This window comes from Sparassis crispa, assembly GCF_003851025.1.
Source record: "Sparassis crispa DNA, contig_000010F, whole genome shotgun sequence".
In the NCBI taxonomy this organism is placed as follows: domain Eukaryota; kingdom Fungi; phylum Basidiomycota; class Agaricomycetes; order Polyporales; family Sparassidaceae; genus Sparassis; species Sparassis crispa.
In genome coordinates this window covers 963,594-978,770 of record NW_020939758.1, presented here as the reverse complement: position 1 = coordinate 978,770, position 15,177 = coordinate 963,594, and the positions used below count along the sequence as shown (strand labels likewise).

The window sequence follows — 15,177 nt, the reverse complement described above, 5'->3', positions numbered from 1 at the left end:
GCAAATATCCCATCTAACATTGTACATATGTGGTAGAATGTCAGACAGTTGTACATTTTTGTAAACAGGCTTATTCTCGCGATCTGATTGGCTGCGAAAGGATGTAAGGCAAAATTTCCACAGGCAACAAGAGCCGGTCATACATGTACAATGTAAGGCAGAATTTTCCCACAATGTCCGCAGATGCGATATTGCCCGCTGTCTCCGGTGTGGAATGATGAGGTCAAGCATGCAGTACAGGAGTACTTCCGCCTGGTTCAAGCAGACCTTGCGAGAGGTATAACTATAGAAGAGCTCAAGGAGGACGCAAATCGACGATTCTTGGAATCAAAGCTCCTGGATCCGAGTTCTCCTTATCTACGGCCGCAGTATGGGGGTGCTTGAGCTTATCAACCAGGTTAGACTGTATACACAGATTTGCGATAAATGACAACTATATGCCTGACAGCATATTGTGTGCCTTGAATCTGTCCAATTGTCAAATTGACAGGTGAAAACAATCAAGTAGGACAACCAGCAAAAGTCTGGAAATAGCCATGTAATTTTGCAGAGATCACATTGTCTTCGAAGATAATTCATCTCCCTGTACATTCCTCCACACTAGCTGGTCGATAGTCTTGTCCAACTGTGTCATAATGTATTCATATGTGAGGGGCCGATATCGATTGATGATGCAAGAACAGACATGTGACCGCAAATCCTGGAACAATGAGCAGAGAGGCTGGGAGAGATAACGTGAGCCTACTTCGAAAACTTCAAATGGTCCGCCGGCAGTCCTACACACACGTATAAATGCAGCGTCTTTCTGCTCAAAGCAGGAATGGAACCAGTTACCGAACCTATCATGGCTGTTGCAGGATTGGGTCTTTGGAGATGCCAGGCTACGCAAAAACACAGGACCTAACAGAATGATTCGATATTTGCATGCGCGACTGGGCGAGGCGGCGAATGCCCTGTTCATCTCTGTCTTGCCTAAGTTCTATGTCATGAAGAAGTTCCGTTGCCATGAATTGTATCGCGCCCTGTGGCACATGCGTCAGCTTCGCGATGTCTTATCTCAGGGTGTATATTGGGAACTCATGGTCATGGGTGCCAGTGCATCCCGCGGGACCTGTTTCTCGGGTTCGAACACTGTTACATTTGGACTTCGGCCTGCTTGCCATAAATGTCATCTGCGGTATCCACTTCACTGCCGCACTAGTACGCAATGTCCTGCTACCAATGGTGAATAGCTTTATCTTGCCCTAGGTCCATGGATAGTCGCAACAATTACGAAAGTCGATGTGGAAGAAGACCGTGTACAGTGCGTCCGGTGGATGCTGCCAATTGCGAGATTCAGACTACGTCTCCATGTCGCCAATGCAAATGGGATCTCTTTGCTTCGTTAATGAGCTCAATACAGAACTACCGGGTCTCCTGCGGGCGTGCGACGAGCTTCAGACCACTGACCTCATTATTACTGAGCCGCTCTAACCCTTCAGGGATCCCCGCCAACCCACTAGGCAATACCTCAACACGATTCGGCTAAAACCACGTATGTACAAACACCGGCACAGACGGACGATATCTTGCTTACCTTGATCAAACCCCGTTCCAGCAAAGACGTCAGCTGCCCGAATAGGCTTGCGCTCGTCCTGCGGTTCTCAACGGCGTAAGTGTCTCCTTCCGCGCGCACGATCTTCTTCTCCGGAGTCTTCTTCGAAGGATCCACTGCATCGTCGAGGACGACTACGAGGGTTCCACTGGGTGCGAGGATATCATACGCGGCGTTCTGTGTATCGCGCAAACCGACCGCATCATATACTGTCTTGACAGGTAATGACGTTATGTCGGTAACGGCAGATCGGAGTTCTGAGGCAGACAGCCTGCGGTCGAGGACGTGCGTCGCGCCATAGGATTTCAGGAGCTTGGCATTGTGAAGAGACGCAGTGACTATGATGGGAGAGAAGCCAGAGAGCTTGGTCAACTGAATCACTGCCATCGGAAGTTTCAGCCAGGTCGGAGTGTCGAGTAAATGATCATCTGCCGCGTACCGATTTGACCCACTGAAGTAGTACCACCGAAGATCATCATCGGCTTTCCTGCATACTTCCCTCGTCCACCCCTTTCCCACGGCGGGAATAGAGCCGCGCTGCTGGCGGGATCATCTCGATTGAATAGACCAAGCGCTGCTGTCACCACGCTCACTGGGAGTGCTGCAGCGTCATCAAAAGAAAGCTTGTACGGAATCTTGCGTACGTACGTCACCCAGGGCGCGAAGGGGGACACATGGTACATTGGGTACATACCTTGGCTGTGATGTCAGCGTCAGCAAGAATATATTGCTGGAAGGTGGCATGAGCGTTATCGAATGCGCCCTCGGTAAACCTGACGAAACGCAAATGATCCTCATCAACATGGGATTCCTACCTCAGAATGTGCAACAACACTCACACTCTGTCACCGATAGCGAATCCAGATACTCCCCTGCCGAACCCTACCACAATACCAGCAGCATCCAGGCCTAGGACAGCAGGATACTCTGTGATAAAGATGCCGCGCGTTTGGATCTTCCAATCTACGGGGTTTAAGGCGGAAGATTCGACTTTCACAAGCAACTCGCCAAAGCCGGCGGTCGGTATGTCGACGGCTCGGATGACAAACGGACCCTGTTTGTAGGGGACGATGAGTGTTTTCTGCTAGGCAGGCATAGTCGATGGTAGTCAATGGACGCTCCCAAGCTTGGATAATTGACCCATTTGCTGGTGGGTACTCCGCAATCAAGGTTCTGCCCTCTGATGCACCTCTGAGAAGTTCGCCAAGCTGAGATAACGAGAGCTTAGCACCCATGAGATTAGACGTGCCACAAATTCATGCGAGGTTCAACTAAACGCACCACGCGTCTCTGCGTTTGGAATACATGGCACAAACCAAGGTAATGAGGGCACACAAGCGGAACGATGAAAAGAAACCCAGGTCACTTTTGCGTTTTCTGGAGCGGCAGAAACGCGGGGACGTTTATAATTTGAGATTCAATGGCACCTTGTGCCCAAATTCGAAGCAAGCGTGACGCGGTCAGCGTCTGTCTTATAGGAACGAAGTACGGTACTTACCGTACGCGTGTGACGAATATTCCTGACACACTACTTGCACTCGCGTCCAGGTACATACGAGAGTCATGCCCTTGTTCAAGGCAGGCATTGCTCCTTGCTGCATCGAATGGGTCGCAAGAGATCGCACCGACCACTAACCACTTACGGGTGAGATTACTCACTGGTTTCATCGTGGGCGCGTATGCACCGCACATGATGTCGAATGCCGTGAGTTCTAAGATTTGGTTTGATATTGCGACGTCATGGCGCAATCAGGAAGTGTGTCATATCCGAGGTCTGTAAGAGTTCCACGACCCGGACGACGTACGGCAGAACGAGCAGCATTATTGAGGTGAAGCCCTATAGAGAATAATCAAGGTCCGTGCTGTCAGTTTCATACCACAGCAGAGCGAAGCACAGAAATCTCCTGCATTAGTGTACTTACTCTGTGAGAATGGAAGTGGAATTCAAGTCCTGAGCCAAAGAAGAGGTACAAAAAAAATGGTAGGAGATCGATACCACAGAGCACGATAAGTGATGGGTGCAGCCTTAGTCCTTAGGCTGAGTGATAACAGACCATTTAAGACGAAAGAGCATCGGTTTGTTGAAACTCGAGCGGAAAGCAGAAGCCTCCCGGTTCAAGTTAGCGCCCATACTACCATGGGCGCTTGTTTGGGCGGTTGTCAAGCCTCAAACTTCCAGCACGTCTCGAGCTTGTTTCTCATTGTGTTCGAGTATCTTGAAAACCGGCGTGCATTGACTTGTCCAGCTGTGTGCAGACTCCTGTGTCTTATGTGCGAGCTCGAAGACCAGGACCAAATTACCACATTTTCCAGCGTGAAGGCCGAGGATGATGTCCCTCGATCTGTGACGGTCTGATACTGGATAGCCTGGCCGTAGCCTTCTCCATTTTTACACGACAGCAAACGCAATTGGGAAGGATGAGGCCGAGCTGCCATGTCTTACTGGGTTGGAACTTGGCGCGTCTCTCGAGGAGCTCAAGAAGATGTACATACATACGTTCGCGATCTCCTGGCTTCTCAAATTTCGGAGCTGTCTGATTTCAGACTTTTTGTTGAATCGTCGTTTTCCCTGAGCTCGGTCGGTACATGCGTGGGTCTGTTTCACGGGTTCATCGATATCGTCGACGTTAACCTTATATAACGCACACAAGGTCCAAGGGTTGACTCGTCCATCTACAGAATCAGGAAGACGAACGGACGCGGGATGCTGCAGGTTCACATTGGATGGTCATCGACACGTAATATGAAAGCAGTGCTCCATGCGTTTATCGCATGTCGCACGGCTTCCTGTCGACAGCGCATAACTGCCTACAGCCAAATAGCGCAACGACAGTTCACTCACCTGCGCCATTTGCTCTGGTAAGTCTCACCATCCCATAATTTCAGAAAATTAGACTGTCTGAAAATGACACGCCATCCACAGCTCCCTCCACTGCAGCAACACCGCGAGTGCTCGCGCGTCTAACCCATGCAGACAACCCTCTACATCACGTTCCCCGGATTCCAGCCTAGGCAGTGTTTGCTAGTTAGCGAAGACGATGGCAGACCGCCCCAGGAGCTCAACGTGGAAGTGTACGAGGACGAGGAGTCTGAGCAAGACTTGTCAGACGAGCTGAACGCTCGGATCCACTTTGGAATCATGCGCGATCCCTCGGACGCGTCGTGTTGAAGATGTCTTTCCCGAACACAAATAACGAGCTCGTTCGCGAAGCCAAGTTCAACGAGAATGAGTTGAAGCCGTCGCAGGGCGACGCTGTCCCCCGATTTTACGGATCATTTCGCGGCGAGCGTCTGGCATTTCCGGGCGAGGACGAGGTAGCGTGTATCGTGCTCGAACATTGCGGGTTGTTGGTGGGCACACGCCTCTCGCCGACAGGTCAGCCGTCCCGAGCCCGCGTTGGCGGATAGTGTTGATAATTATTTAACACAGAGCGTAAGATCATGGGCCAGCTGCGGAAAGTGCATCGTGCCGGTGTCCTGTACTCGCACGATTTCGAGGAGCGGCACGTCCTAGAGCAGGATACGGGTCCTTCAATATCATCGACTTTCACCGAGCGCAATCCCACGAACCCCCGTGCCACTCTACCTTGCCCGATGGTAAGCCCATCCGCGACGTGATGACGTCCGGCTGTAACGTCATCTGGGTTATTGTTGCGAATTCCGGATCTGGGATAATGGTGAGTTTCTCTCGATTAAGTGGGGGGGTCCGACTGCTGGTACGCTTGTAGGCCTCGTCTCCCTTGCAGAAGGCGAAAGAACCTTAGCTAGAAGAGATGTCTCAGGAAATCCTGGATGCACTCACGCCAACGTGCGTCGGTTCGTGGTCAGACCTGAAGCCGACCGTCAACGCGAGGTATTTAGGACTGCTGGAGAAGGAGGCGCCTCTGCGCACGCACGTATTCCCGTTCCGTGAGTACGGGAGTGACCGTATCCGCACAGTATGTGTGTCTCAAGTTGTTGTGTATCTCGACATGCTGTTGCATCACTAAAGTATCGCGATATGCGTCTCTCGTCATTCCTTCTGCTGATGACTATACGTCGAAAATATCCGTAACCTGCATGTATTTAGTATTAAGCGGGGCCATTTGATGGTGCGCAATACAGGGTAGCATCAGACGTCATGCCGGCCGTGCCCGAGAGCTCTCATCCGCCCTGCCGGTAGATCGAGGGCGGGCCGGCTCTGCCCAGGACGGATCCCTCACACCATCCCGCGCGGCCTAACTTCGTCGCCGCCGGCCATGAACCGCGCGCACGATCTTAGGCCCGGATATTGGGGAGAGGGGCCGCCCGCTACAGACACGACCGACATTCGCGGCGGATGGCGGGTGGATCGCGCGGCGCGCGTACAACGTTAGGCTCGGACTCCGGGCACTAGTGGTCTCTAGCCAGTCTCTGTGCGTAGTGCTCCGCCCCCGCCCCAGGTCAGAGTCGCGCAGAGTGTGCCTGTGTATGGCGCATGCCGCAGAGCGTAGATCGTCGGGAGGGGCACAGCCGGTATAGTACACGCAATGCCAGTCCGACCGACGCACGTATCCGCCGCGGGACGTAACAGGACGACCCGAAGTCGCGCGTTATAATATCAGACGCTGGGACATAGTATCGTAGCCGCACTGTGATGAGGCAGCCAGATACGTGAAGCAGGGTCAGAGATGGCGTCGGATATCGAGTCGGCCGTCGCCAGAGTTACCTGTGAGGACACAGTGCGTCACTATATGCACTCCCAGCCCCGAAAATGCGTGGGTACATTTCCAGAGGCTACATGCACAGCGGAGTGTCGGCGGGTGCGGAATCAGTTACGGTGTGTTGGGTACAGGTCGGACAGCCGGAGAGAGCGCGTCAGAGAACGAGTGCAAGGCTGGGGGCGAACCGCGCGCCTGGCTCCTGCAGGGCACCTAGCGAGCACCCGGCGGCAACATGTGTGAAGAGCGCCCGAGCCTCGAGGCGCAGATCGATACGTGAAGTCGTTGATCGTGCAGTCGAAATTGATATTAACGCGCCCGGCGGGGGATCCCAGCTACGTGCGCTGTCCGATTCCGATTGACTGCGGGGCTCCACTTGGCGGCTGCGGGGGAGGATCGGTGTGCGGAGGAGCGTGCGGCGTGAAGAGAGGCGGGCGCGATCGCGACGTTGCGGGCGCACATCTGGAGCGACCTCCATCTTGATCACAGAACGAGTTCGGTTCGGTACAGGTCGCCGCGCGCGGGGCAACGCCCGGTGACTGCTGCGGTATCAGTATATCGGTTCGCTGCTCCACGCCCGTGCCTATCCAAGTCCGCACTCTGGGTTCGGATACCCACCGCCATGCGGGGTGGGACGAGTCTGTGAGGCAGAGAACGCACGACTCTATCGAGCATGGGAACCCCGAAGTTTAAGCTTTAAGAGCGAGAACAAACACTGGGTGCGTTTCTGCGCCTCTGGCCGGGAGACCGTTCCCCGCCAGTGGGTGTGTGCGGGGTGGGCCGGTGGGCGGGCGGGTACGTAGATGGGTGCAGTCAGGGCTGGTTCAGAAACCCGGTTCCCGCACAGGTTTCTCGCTCTTTTGAGGTTGCTCAACAGAATCAAGTATCCACACTAGAGAACCCTGGAACGATGACGACGAATCGACACAAAGCGAGACAGGTTGTACAGGAAGTGTCATGCGCAAGGACACCAGCTGCCGTCCAGGATGAGGCGAACAGGAACGGCGGCGTGAGAGCACGGCCGCGCGTGAGTGCCGCTGACGGTGACGCGAATTGCACATCACACCAGTCAACGTAAGTGTAGCCATCAGCGACCATAACACTGCAGCTGGGGCCTCGACCGTTGTGATATTAAGTGCCAAGAAAGCGCACCGTCACCGTCGCACATCAATGCATCACCCCGCAGCTCCCGTCCGCAAGGTATGGAAACCCCCTCCGCGTATGGGTGTCCCGCAGCACAGCAAAAGCAGTACTTCCGATAGCGATGTGAGAAGAAGGCTGTAGCTTCCGCGTCTCTGGCGCGGTGGAAAGGTGTGCTTATCGCGCGAGGAAGCAAGCCTATCTGGAGATGTGGAAGTTGGGCGTGGAGTGGGGGGATATCATACGGCATGCCGGGTGTGGCAGCGAGGTTGCCAGCGGGAGCAGCCAGAGAAGGGAAGTCAGGTGTCTGGGAGTGGAGAGCCCCCCTCCTGATCAGCACGGATGGACAGTTCCGCGCTCAGAATAGACAGGAACGGAGCCCAAATTGACAAGAGAGAAGAAGCGTCAGTGTTTGAGGAAGGAAGCGAGCTTCGGAAGCGGCGGAGGATCCCGGTTTCCGCGAGCTGGAAAAACAAACCAGAAAAAAAAGAGGAAAAAACGCCGAAAACGGCGGCGGTGAATGAGCAGGAGAGGAAGAGAGAGGGCGGTGACGGAGGATGGCGCGAGAGTCGTGGCGCGGTGGCTGGGCGCGTGATAGGCGGGCGGCTGGCCGAAATAGGAAAGGCCGCGCCGAGAAAGCGGGCCCAGAATTAGGGTGCGACGGCGATCGGAGGCTGCTGATTGGAGGCGCACCGAGAGGGGCGAGCGGGTCATGGGGCGCTGCCTCTGCTCTCTGTGCGGGTCTCAGAGCACGCCAGCCGTACGCGGCCGCTGTGGAACATTCCAGGAGGCTGGAGAACTACAAACGATAAGTAGGTGTCAGATCTCAGATCGTGTTCGCCCGTCCCCGGAAGCGCGTCGCGACCTGGCGCTCAGCACTTCAATCACACCACCACGAGCTCTCCCTCTTCAACGACTGCGACGACGACGACGACGACGGCGACGACGACAACGACGACGACGATGACCAACGTCGACGACGTCCACGGCCTCGCCTACCCCGACGGCTTCCTCGACACCCTCCCCGTCCTCCACCACCGCCCGCCACCACCCCAGCCCACGCGCGTGCCCTACCCCTTCCTCGAGGGTTACAACTCCCCCCCAATCCTCCGCTACCAACACCAGCCCATCCGCGTCCTCGACGCCGACCGCTTCGCCGACGTGCACCTGCGGTACCTCACCACCCACGCCCCCGACCACGTCCTCTTCCCCTTCCTCCACGGCCTCGAGGGCGACAACGCCCAGCAGAACGCCTTCTTCACCTCCCCCCACAACTCCACCCCCATCCCGCGCTTTCGCGGCCTCGTCTGGGTCGCTGCAGACGCCGACGACGCGGACGACGTCGACGCCGAGGACATCGACGAGCTCGACGACGACGACTACTCCGAGTCCTCCTTCGACTCCGAGTCCGTGGGTCCCATGGACATCGACGACGACAGCAGCGTCGCGCGCGACCCCACCCTCGCCGGGCCCGTCGTCACGGGCTGCCCGCCCCCGCACGCGCTCCCCCCCGCCAAGGCGAAAGCCGTCGCGCCCGTTGCCGCCCCCCCGCTGCTTAGAGTGCACGTCGTGCCCGCCTCCGGCCCCACCCCGACGCCGACCCCGAAACCCCCTCCCGCGATGCTGACGTCGTCCTTCCGCCCCCGCGAGCTGCTCAGGGCCGACGTCGACCTGTATGGCAAGTCGTCGTATGCGTTCGTGGAGCCGAAGGTGCCGGCTGGGATTAGCTTGCGGAATTTCGGGATACAGGCGGTGAGTGTCTCCCCTGCGCCGCTCTCTATTCTGCCCCCGCGTCTTTCGTGGCCTTCCCTCCCTTTTTCGCGCGAGTGTATGCGCGGGCACCATCGTCGGCGACGACGCGCTGCTACGGTTTCGCGATGGTTGCTCTGTCAGCCCGCTGTGCCGAGGCTTCACCCGGCCTGCTAACGTTACGAGCTTCGGGTTCTCCCCCCGCGTATTTCCCAGCCCTCCCTTCCTTTTTCACGCGGGCTGTATGCGCGGGCACCTCGTCGCGCTACGGTTGCGCGACGGTTGCTCTGTCAGCCCGCTGTGAGCTTGGGCTCGACCCGGCCTGCGTTCACATAACGTTACGAGCTTCGGGGCTGGGCCGTTGGGATCTGCTTCCGCTGGTGCGTATGCGTCCGGCTATCAGCGGGGGGACCCCGGGAGGTTGGCTCGCGACTTGGGTGTGCCTTTGTTGCGTAGTTTGGATGCGCGAACGGGATCTTGCGTGTTGTGTGTTGAGGTGGTGTGCTTGGCGTGTGCGTTTGCGCGTAGTTTGGGTGCTTGATGCCTGCGGAGGAGTCGATGCGCGAACGGGATCTTGCGTGTGTGTGTTGAGGTTCTGGTGGCGGGATGTGCTTGGCGGGGATGTCGCGGTTCTACGCGCGTCTGAGTTTATTTCAGTCCGCGTTGTGTGCGCGGAGTCGCGCTGTGTTGTTTCGTACGCGGGGATCGGTCCAAGGCAGACCCTTCCTTTCCTTGTTATCCCGGTGTTAGATTTGGTTGTGCATTGATAAGTGCTCCGTGCTTCGAATCTGGGGACAGACGATACTTCTCTCTTAAATTTTGCGACTGTCTCCTATCTCCAATTCTCCTGCTCCGGTTCTACACGTCCTCTATCAGGGTCAGGCGAGACCCAGTCCACGCCTTTTGTCCGTGTTTCTGCGCAGTCCGTCCGGAAGATGGAGGTGTGCGGTGTCTTCGCCCTTTTGCGCTTGTTTTTGGCTCTGACGCGCCGAGGCTCGGGACACTTTCGTGGTCGGTCATCGCCTCGTGTTACGACGTGTTATCGCGTCTTCTCATTGCTCTGCCTGCCGTCCACCCCGGTTTCAGGTGGCCTAGCGTTAGCGCGGGGCTGAGGAATCTGGGGTGTTGCGATGGTCTGTGGGCCTGGGCTCTCATCTGCGTTATCGACGACTGCTGCTCGCTCGCCGCATCATGCGCAGCTTCGCTCGTCGTATCATGCGAACGCGGCGCATCCTCGCTCGTCTGTCAAACGCGTGTACTGCCTCGTGACGGCCTCTTCGCTTTAGCTTTGGTCCTCGTGAGCGGATTAGGCTGCCCCGTTATCGTCATTCCAGCCCCTCTCTCCCTTGTCGAATCATCGTTGGCCTGTGCTGATGAATGCGTTTGCAGCCGATCTATGCGGCCCTGTCGGATATCATCGTGTATTCGCCGTATGGGAACACGCGACACGCCGCGACGGTCGCGGAGCGGTTTGCGTCGGCGGTGGAGGCGAAGCGGGCGGCGCGGACGGCGCAGATAGGGGCGGACCCTGGGGTAGGGTACAATGTTTTCGTGCTGGAGGCGGGGCCAGCGGAGCTCGCGCGGGCGGTTCCGCATGCGATCATGCGGCTAGAGCAGGGACCGACGGACGCGCATACGGACGGGACGGATGCGCACGCTCATGGGGACTCGCGGCAGGGGAAACCGGCCCAGCTGCGCGCGAACACGGTCGACTTTACGCGGCGCGAGAAGGAGGAGATGCGGGATCTGACGCAGGCGAGCGAGATTGTGTCGGTCGCGCCGGAGGAGGAGGAGGAGGGGGTTGCGCTGGAGACGTGGGATCCGGAGACGGTGTGTGGGTCGACGCCGGCTAGTGTGTGGGAGCCCGCGCTTGGGCAGGTGTTCCTCGGCAACTCGAACGACGTGCCTCTTCCCCCGGACAGGCGGCTGCGTGTGCGCTCGGCTGCGATGGAGGATGATGAGGACGATTGGGACTGGCGCGGGGACAACGATCCGGCGAATGGGAAGGGCTTCGATATCTGCATCGAGTGTCACGACTTTGCGCCCTTCCCGAGTACCGCGCATGTGCGGGCGGCGGAGGAGCATGTTGCTGCGCTAGAGAGACGGTGGATCGCCCGGTGTCTTGCCCAGGAGGAGCGTGGTGGTCAAGATGTCAAGATGGACTTGGATGGTGGTGACGAGGAGTCGAAGTCGATACCACCGCGTCCGCCACCCAGCGCTGCGGCGGTCGTGCACCTGCCGTTCCCCAGTTCCCCGCCGTCGTCGCCTACCACGCTTGCTACGCTGATTCCCTTCCTTGCCTTTATAGAGCGCATGATACAGCCCGCCACTCGCATACCCCGCGGCGCTGCGCGTGAACAACTGAATCCGCGTCCGCCGTCGTTCATACCCCTCCACGTCCAGACGTCGGTGCCGCCTGCTTTTGGGCCGAGCTCGCTCCCGCCCCCAAGCGCGTTCCCGAAGTCTTTCTTCGACAAGGACGAACCTGCTGCGGCGTATACGCGCGTGCGGTCGACGTCCGCGACGTTCCTCCCGTCCTCGCCGTCGCCATCCACCTCTTCTTCGTCATCCGATGGTCACTCGTCTCCTTCGACTGCGCCCACCTCTCGGCATCCGTCCGCCTCTTCCTCGCAAGGACCGATTGCGCCGATGGAGCTGCGCACGCGGCCGTTGAAAATACTGATATATTCCGCAGATGGGTACACGGAGTCTTCTGTGCTTGCGCTGTGTCTGCTGATGGCGCTCCGCGGGATCTCGCTGCCTGAGGCGTACCTCGTGCTGCAGGTGGAGAAGCGGCGGTCGTTTTTTGTGTACCCCAACGATCTGAGCGTGCTGCGGCGAGTGGAGCAGCGGCTGGAGAAGGATAGGGCTGCGAGGGATGCGAGGGCGCGGACGGGTTTGTTGGGCGGTCGGCAGTGCGAGAGTCCGACTACCGGGGGGAACGTACAGAACTGCAAGGCTGGAGAGGAGGGTTCGCGTCCTGCGGGCCTGTCGGTGTCGTTCGCGCCTGCACCTGCGCAAGACCCTCCGCTTTCCGCGCTGTCGATTGTGACGGCCGAGCAGGCGACTCACTCGCCAGGCCATGGACGCCATTTATTGCGTGCGATGTCCGAGTCTGATGCGGGTGCGCTCGTACCCGGTGGGCCGTCTCAGAGCCATTTGGGTCGGCCGCGGGCGAGTACGCTCCCGCTTCCGATCTCGCCTTCTGCGGGTGATCACCATCTCTGGTTCGACGACCCTCGGTTCGAGGGGAGTTTCCCGAGCAGGGTGCTGCCGTTTTTGTACCTCGGGAACCTGTGCGTCTTTGTTCTTCGCGATGTTTCGTGATGTGTCATGCTGACGACGTGGTGATGTTAGGAACCACGCGTCGAACGTCTTTATGCTGCATGCTCTGGGGATCACACACGTCGTGTCCGTCGGCGAGTGCGCGCTTGTCCCGCCGCCGAACCTCGAAGCGTCGGCGTGCGGCGCTCCGTCCTCTCCGTCCTCGGGGGCGCACTTCGTGCCGGGTAAGGGCCCGGGTGGGCACGGCTCGCTGTGGATCGAGGAGCGCGAGGGCCGGATCAAGGTGCTCGACATCAAGGGCGTGTGCGACGACGGCATCGATACGCTCGAGCCGCAGCTGGAGCCGATCTGCCAGTGGATCGACCGGGCGCGGGAGGAGGGGGGAAAGGTGCTCGTGCATTGTCGGGTGGGGGTGTCGCGCTCTGCGACGGTCACTGTGAGTTTCTTCTTCCTTGTCTTTGTTGGTGGATGGTGGAGCTGAAGGATGGGGGCTGCTGGTGCAGATCGCGTATGTGATGAAGCACCTGAACCTGCCGCTGGTGGATGCGTACCTGATCGTGCGCTCGCGCCGCCTGAGCGTGCTTATCCAGCCGAATATGCGGTTGTTGTATAACCTGCTCGGGTGGGAGGTCAAGTTGGCGCGGGAGCGTGCGGGAGAGGACCCGGATCGGTTGCGCGCGGAGCTGGCGCGTGCGCTCAACTGGCCGTATCTCGCGAAGGAGGTGCACGCGCTCAATGAGAAGTACCTCCATTGAGCGGTGCTTGGTTCTCGTTGCGTCCACGATTTTTCCTCTCTCCCCCCCCCCCCCCCCCCTCCCTGAGTACTTTGCAAAATTGTTTCGTTGATTTTGCTATACCCTGCTGTGCGCGTTATGCCCGCGCCGACTTGTTCTCGGCGCTCTCGTTTGCCCGTCTCTGGCTCGTGTCGTCTATGTGTAGCATCTCATCTCATCGTTCGACCATCCCCACCCCCCCGACTCCGACTCCGACCCCGGTCTCACGCATACACGTCTGTTCTGCTCATGTTCTGTCTGTTCCCGCTCTGTTTCGAGTATCGTCGCTTGTAGGTCATCTTTGTGTACGTGTTTCGCCGCCTCTGCGTGTGTATGTGTTGTTGGCTCCGTTGTGTGTATATTGTGTTTTTTTATAAGTTATGTCGGGTATATGTGCGGGGTGGTGCGGTAATTGCGGTACTAGCGGTAGTCGGATCCGGACTTTGGCACTTGCTCTCTCTGGGTTGTGCGTCGGGTGTGGTTGCTGGGTAGTGCGGTGATTTACAGACTCTTCATCCGCAATTTTGCGCCTACTGGTCACTGGGTTGTACTTGGGTACTGTCGCTTGCAAGTGATGCGTGTTCGCACGTCGGTGACGGTTCCGAGGCCGACGCCCGAGTGCGTGGCGCGCGATTCGTCCGCACGACGTCAGCGAGGCGGGCGGAGTCTGCGTCGATCGTTATCTCGAGGGTCGCTGCTGACGCGCACTACAAATGTTAAATGTTCTCCTGTATCTGCTATAATCTGCATCTGCATCTGGTACCCCTCCCCGGCGCAGATCCAGATCCGTCGCGCTCGCTGACAGACCAAAGCCCGGGGTGACAGTGCTTGGATGATGTGAAACATGTCTGAGCGTCGGGGATTGTCGCAGCGCAGGATGGGTTCTCAGGCGACGCTGGACGTGCTATTATTGGCCATGGTGAGTGCTCGCGTTCGACCTGGTACGAGGACTAACTGCGAAGAGGTCAGGTTTGCGGCATGCCTGGGTTGCACCTGCTGCCAGCGAGCACCTGTGCGTTGAAGGAGTACCTCGCAGTAATCGATGGCCCACGGTCTGAACTGCGGACGCACGCGACTCATAGAGGCGCGAGGGATGGTTAGTCTGCCAAGGGCAGACTGACACTCTAGTCGTGTGTTCGTCCCACTGTGCACGGACGGCTCCACGGCTGGAGTGATAAGCAAACTCTAGAAGTGTTCCAACTTCTTGAAGGTGAAGAGTCGATGACGCCGAGGGACACAAAGTCTGAACTGAAGGGCACGGACGAGGGTATCCACGTCTACGTTGCACCTCACACGATAGTGGATCGAGGATATCTTTGATTGGTTTATCAGAGACTCTCCGGCGAGCTCTGCGCTGCTGCAGACACCTCTGGCTGGTGACGCATCGATTCGAGAATATGACGACCATGGAAAGTCGAAAGGCTGGGGTCAGACCGAAGAAGTTAGCATCGCTATGTCTCGCCGTCTTTCGTCAGCTCACTGGACCACCTCGACCTAACAGTGCTTGTTTTAGGCTCCTGCGTATCGTCGCCCAAACTCAGCGATTCAGCAGGATGTTACTAGTGGGTCCAGTCGCGGCTCCGAGTCTCGCTCGCCAAGACCAAAGCGCTATACGTCTGCTATGCATATGCCAGCCCGCTATCCCATGTCTGGTTTGGTACACAAGTAGTACGCCCTGTGGACAACGGTGGTACGCTCTAGTTACCGGACGCAGGCTCAACTCTGAGGCTGACCTTCCGAGGGCAAGGCGCGATCCATCCGGTACGATGCCTATTTCACAACGATATATCTTGGATCTGTATCTTTGACGTTGTGTGGTACACCCTCTTCAATACTCTCATGACCCAGCGGCAAAAGGCTCACCGGGCGGTGTGATATTCAATTTGGGTGAGCCGACCCGCCAGTGATCGCCTGACTCGATCGCGCGACTAGTACCTGGTTCGACGAGGCGTTAGCC

At 57.8% G+C, this 15,177-nt stretch overlaps 4 protein-coding genes across 4 annotated transcripts; 2 read left to right on the top strand and 2 right to left on the bottom strand.

The window, feature by feature from the left end:
• Positions 1 to 1,244: 1,244 nt before the first annotated feature.
• SCP_1203290 (Dehydrogenase azaJ) lies at positions 1,245 to 2,738 on the bottom strand (the record flags this gene model as incomplete). Its single annotated transcript, XM_027763212.1, has 7 exons — positions 1,245 to 1,319; positions 1,450 to 1,524; positions 1,577 to 1,974; positions 2,034 to 2,229; positions 2,289 to 2,367; positions 2,434 to 2,648; positions 2,712 to 2,738. The coding sequence occupies 7 exons, from the start codon at positions 2,736 to 2,738 to the stop codon at positions 1,245 to 1,247; spliced, it is 1,065 nt and encodes a 354-aa protein (XP_027619013.1).
• A 2,027-nt stretch (positions 2,739 to 4,765) lies between these two features.
• On the top strand, positions 4,766 to 5,212 carry SCP_1203280 (hypothetical protein; the record flags this gene model as incomplete). Its single annotated transcript, XM_027763211.1, has 2 exons — positions 4,766 to 4,970; positions 5,025 to 5,212. 2 exons carry the CDS (start codon positions 4,766 to 4,768, stop codon positions 5,210 to 5,212), a joined length of 393 nt encoding a protein of 130 aa, XP_027619012.1.
• A 1,218-nt stretch (positions 5,213 to 6,430) lies between these two features.
• On the bottom strand, positions 6,431 to 6,751 carry SCP_1203270 (hypothetical protein; the record flags this gene model as incomplete). Its single annotated transcript, XM_027763210.1, has 1 exon — positions 6,431 to 6,751. The coding sequence occupies one exon, from the start codon at positions 6,749 to 6,751 to the stop codon at positions 6,431 to 6,433; it is 321 nt and encodes a 106-aa protein (XP_027619011.1).
• A 1,625-nt stretch (positions 6,752 to 8,376) lies between these two features.
• SCP_1203260 (hypothetical protein) lies at positions 8,377 to 13,202 on the top strand (the record flags this gene model as incomplete). The annotated part of the gene is made up of 4 exons (XM_027763209.1): positions 8,377 to 9,165; positions 10,552 to 12,458; positions 12,520 to 12,883; positions 12,951 to 13,202. The coding sequence occupies 4 exons, from the start codon at positions 8,377 to 8,379 to the stop codon at positions 13,200 to 13,202; spliced, it is 3,312 nt and encodes a 1,103-aa protein (XP_027619010.1).
• Positions 13,203 to 15,177: the final 1,975 nt, after the last annotated feature.